This window comes from Callospermophilus lateralis, chromosome 7 (assembly GCF_048772815.1).
Source record: "Callospermophilus lateralis isolate mCalLat2 chromosome 7, mCalLat2.hap1, whole genome shotgun sequence".
NCBI classification, from domain to species: domain Eukaryota; kingdom Metazoa; phylum Chordata; class Mammalia; order Rodentia; family Sciuridae; genus Callospermophilus; species Callospermophilus lateralis.
The window spans coordinates 56,467,732-56,472,796 of NC_135311.1; the positions used below are offsets into that span (position 1 = coordinate 56,467,732).

The 5,065-nt window shown below is 47.3% G+C and overlaps 1 protein-coding gene across 1 annotated transcript; it reads left to right on the forward strand.

The window, feature by feature from the left end:
• The first annotated feature begins 1,709 nt into the window (after positions 1-1,709).
• On the forward strand, positions 1,710-4,338 carry LOC143404301 (PRAME family member 12-like). Its single transcript, XM_076862520.1, has 3 exons — positions 1,710-1,996; positions 2,375-2,956; positions 3,765-4,338. Exons 1-3 carry the CDS (start codon positions 1,710-1,712, stop codon positions 4,336-4,338), a joined length of 1,443 nt encoding a protein of 480 aa, XP_076718635.1.
• Positions 4,339-5,065: the final 727 nt, after the last annotated feature.

The window sequence follows — 5,065 nt, forward strand, 5'->3', positions numbered from 1 at the left end:
TCAATTAACCTGGAAGAAGAAAATCCAATCAGGATTAAGTGGGTGGAGATTGGAGAACGTGATCAGATACTGCTTTCTGATTGGATGCCAGTCAATCAGATGGAAGAAGGGGCGTGGTCAGAGAGGTCCATAAAAGGCTCTGAGGAACCAGAAGAGAAACACAAGAGTCCTGGAGCCCACGGGGAACCAGACTGGCCTGCTGAGGCTCTGAGAACCCTGCATACCTGGACAGATTCTGTAAGTCCCTCACTGCCCTGAACACCACCCCGTTCCCACCTCACCTGTGCGGATTCAGGAAAAATTTCGTTCCTGTCTTTTCTCATGAACCAATTTAGAACTTTGATTTTGCCTTTCAGTGTAGTTTTTCCTTTATCCTGAACTCTAGAATTTCCACTTTGGTTTATGTCACATTCAATTTTCTTTCTTTCTTTGGTATGGGCTATTGAACCCAGGGCCACTCAACCACTGAGCCACATCCCCAGCCCTGTTTTGTGCTTTATTTAAACACAGGATCTCACTGAGTTGCTTAGTGCCTGCTCTTGCTGAGGCTGACTTTGATCCCATGATCCTCCTGTCTCAGTCTCCAGAGCCCCTGGGATTACAGGCTTGTGCACGCACGCCTCTCATTTTTTCTCTTTATAAATTGTTGTATTTCTTAAAGTTTATATGGCAATATAATTTATTTATTTATCCATTTATTTATATGAAGGTATGGTGATTGAACCAGGACCTTGTGCATGTGAGGCAAGCACTCTATCAACGGAGTTATGTACCCAGCCCATCATTTAATAATGATGCTGCTGAGGATCAAGCCTAGTGCCTCACATGTGCTAGGAAAGTGCTCTTCCACTGAGCAGCAGAAGAAACTAATGTAAAATTGCTTAACCAAGGAAGTGGATTGCAATCTTTTTTTCATTCTAATTGATTGAAATTCTATTTTCTGATAATAAAAATATTTATTTTGTGTGCCCTTAAAATTGTACTGTTTTGCTGGGTGTGGTGGCAAACCCCTGTAGTCTCAACAATTCCTGAGTTTGAGGAGGCCAGAAAATTAGAGTTCAAAGCCACCCACAGCAGCACAAGGTGCTAAACAAATCAGTGAGACCCTGTATTCATCTAAAATACAAAATATGGCTGGGGTAGTGACTTACTGGTTGAGTATCCTGAATTCAATTTCCAATATCGCCTCATCCCCCAAATTATACTTTAGGGCTTATGTTGTTTTGTAATTTTATAATTTGTTTAAACAAATTAATCAAAAAGCTTCAAACTATCTCATGCAACAGTTCACAGACTCTGTTCTGATCTGTTTGTTCTCTTCAACTCTCCCCTAAGGTGGGAGAATCTCACCTGTGTAATAGATATCCATGAGACACCCTTGTAATTTCCAAGTGTTTTATAATATGGGCAAATGCTTTATAATTGCTCATTTAATTTTTTGAAATTAAAAATAACATCACCCATGTGAGGGCAACTCCTTTCTGAGCCACTGTAGTTATTGAAACTGAGGAGCCTACTGCATTAAGCCACATGACACACAAATTTTCATTTTATAAGGACAAAATAATAATCAAAGACTTTCCCCCATTAAGATTGGAGTGAGTTTTTGGACTGTCCAGTACCCCCTTCCCAGTGGCTGGCAATGGATGGGATAGTGGCCTTTTCCCTGGATCATTTTCCAGGATCCTTTGTCTTTCAGACTCCTCAGGATGAGCATCCAGTCCCCACCCACACTGCTGGAGCTGGCAGGGCACAGCCTGCTGAGTAACAAGTCCAGGGCTGTCCTGGATCTGGAGGACCTGCCCATAGAGCTCTTCCCACCACTCTTTGTGGAGGCCTTCAGCAGAGGACACACTGAGATCCTGAAGAAAATGGTGCAGGCCTGGCCCTTTACCTGCCTGCCCCTGGGTGCCCTGATGAAGAAGCCACAGCTTGAGATGATCCAAGTGGCCCTGGATGGGCTGGACATGCTGCTTGCCCAGCAGCATTGCCAAAGGTTAGAAAGACCCAGGTGGCCTGGAAGGGAGTACCCTCTGTGCCAGGGAAAGGATGGGTACAGGCAGGGAGAGTGGGTGCTGAATTGTGCTTCATAGGCTTCCTGTGCTGCAAGCAAGGAGGGGTGGAGAGGTCTTGGCCATGCTGAACCCCATCTGGGAAAGGCTTCCAGATGTGGAGGTGCTTGTGGCAGCTGTGGTGACCCATGAAGGAGGCTGCACCTGTTTCTAACTCAGCTACTACAGGTGGGGACACTAGGCTGGATTGGAGAGAAGTGGATGAAAAAAAGCAAGACAGGAGGAAGAGGTGGAGCAGGGAGCAGCAGCTGAGAGGTGAAGGAAGGGGACTTAGGGCTGAGACTCTGCTATCATCCCCACAGGAGGTGGAAACTGCAGGTGCTGGATTTGCGGATGGTTCCACGGAACTTCTGGAGGATGTGGTCTGGAGCTGTGGTTGATGCCTGCTCACCAGAAGATATTAAGAAGAATCGAACATTGAAACTTGTTCCAGCAATGGCAGCTAAGCTGCCCTTGAAGATATTCATAGACTTGTGCCTAACAGAAAGGCCTCAGGATGAATTCCTGACCCACTTTTTGCTGTGGGTCACACAGAGAAGGGACAAGCTGCACCTGTGTTGCAATAGGCTGAAGATCTATGGGAAACCCACCCGTCACACCAGGAAGGTCCTGAGACTGCTGCAGCTGGACTCTGTCCAGAGGGTGGAAGTGCACTGCACCTGGGCGCCCTCCACCTTGGCTGCTTATGCTCCTTTCATGGGACAGATGAGGAACCTGAGGAAGCTGCTTGTCTCCCAGGTCCTCGTACCTGCCCACACCTCCCAAGATGAGCAGGAGCGGCTGCTTGCCCAGCTCATCTCTCAGTTCCTCAGGATGAAGTGCCTGCAGACATTCTGTGTGGATGCTGTCCTCCTCCTCGAGGGCCACTTGGAGCAGGTGCTGAGGTGAGTAAGGAGGGTGAGCTTCCTGTGCAGACGAGCATCAGTAAATATGAAAGGGCACATATTGTGTGCCAGCCACTGACACTCACATGGTGAACAAGTCACTGGAAGGTAAATAACCCATCATCTGCTCTATTGTATCCTGAAGCTCGATCTCCTAACATGTGTTAGAGCAAAGGGGTAAACCAGGTCCATGGTCTGGGAAGTGCCACCATACTGGGAAGCCCGCTGATGGGGACAGAAGCTAGTGATGTAGGTGTGAGGTTCCTCCCCTGGGAGGCCTGTCCAGCAACAGAGGTACAACACAGAGTAGAGGTGAGGACTTTGAAGGAGGGGAAGCCCCACAACTGTACCTGTTCAACAAGGAAGCTCTGTATCCTCCATCTGGGAGCAGAGGAGCCCACTTCTAATGACCACCTGGGAAGGCAGGTCTGAGCTCCCCTGATGACTCAGGGGTTGTGAGTGAAGAGCAGGGAGTAAAACCTTGCTGAGGGGACAGGGAGTGAGCCCTGCAGGGGTTAACCCCAGTGTGTTTTGCCACATCTTTCTTGGATTTGTCTTTCATACATGACTCTTCCTGACTTCCTGTGGTAGATATGTGGTGGCTTTCTGCTTGTCGTTGAGGATGACATTCATAGAGATGGAGGACCTACCTGGTCACACAAGTAGTGGTGAAAGTTTCAGGATGAGATGGAGTGACCTGAATGAGCAGATTCTACAAAATGTCAACCATGTTCAGATGGTCACAGTGACCTTGGGTTTGGGCCAGTTCATCTTTTCCCTCAGAACTAACTGCCTGGTTCTTCCTTAGGCACCTGAAGATGCCCCTGAAGGCCCTCGCAATAACCAACTGCTCACTGTCACATTCAGACTGGAATTTTCTTTCCCGATGCCCAAACACCAGCCAGCTCAGACACCTAGATCTAAAGGGCATCAAACTGACCAATTTTAGTCTGGAGCCCCTTAAAATTCTTCTGGAGACTGTTGCAGCCACCCTGAAGAGCCTGGACTTGGAAGCCTGTGAGATCATGGACTCCCAGCTCCAAGCTATCCTGTCTGCTCTGAGCCACTGCTCCCAGCTCAGGGCCTTGTGCTTTTTCCAGAATCACATCTCCATGTCGGTCCTCAGGGACCTGCTGTGCCACACTGCCAGGCTGAGCCAGTTGAGCCTAGAGCTATACCCTGCCCCTCTGGAGAGCTATGATGCCCAGGGTGCCATCCACCCCAGGAGATGTTCTCAACTTTGTGCTGAGCTCACAGCAATACTGAAGGACTTTAGGCAGCCAACAGTCCTTATTTTCCGTACTCGCTCATGTCCTCAATGTGGCTGCATGTTTCTCTATAACCAGGGCCTCATTCACTGTTCCTGTTCAACAGTTGACTAGTTGGGTGTATATAAAAAGCTGCCCTCTATCCAATTGGATGTATAACCAAGATGTAGAGGGATTATGAAGGAAACTCAGAGCCCAGCATTTCAGACACTGCCTGAAGTGTGGATGGGGAAAGGAATCAGATGCTGGGGGCTACATTGGAAGGAAGCCCCTGAATATTGGACCTAGAGCCATATGTGTCTGTATAGAGTCATAACTACAGACCTGGATTTTTACAATGATATATAGGCTTCATGCACATATGAAGAAACTATTTTGTTTCATGGATGGTCCATAAATAAATAGCCCAAAATGAACAGAATCTCAAGATTAGTCCTCGGATACCTTCCATGATGGTTTTACCTAGTTTTCTAATTTCAACACTGGAAAAAAAGTCCAGGGGCTAAAGGAGAAATACCACCAAGTACTTGATAATCAATGAAGTTCATTACCAGGAACTCAAAGCATCAAATAAAAATCAGGTCATTATCTGTGGCTACACTGTGTCATAATCCATGTAGAGGAACACAGGAGGCCTGGAACATTCGAAGTAGACAGTGAAATTTCAAAAAGCCGGTTTTAGGCAATCTCAGTGCCACCCAGATCCTCAAGGCTTACCCATCCTTGTGAGTCTCCACATAGACCTACAAAGCTGGCATCTTGGCCTTTGGATGCAATGAGAATAATATAGGGTCTCTGGGCCTTACAAAACCTTGCCTGTCATCCTGCTACCAAGTCTTTC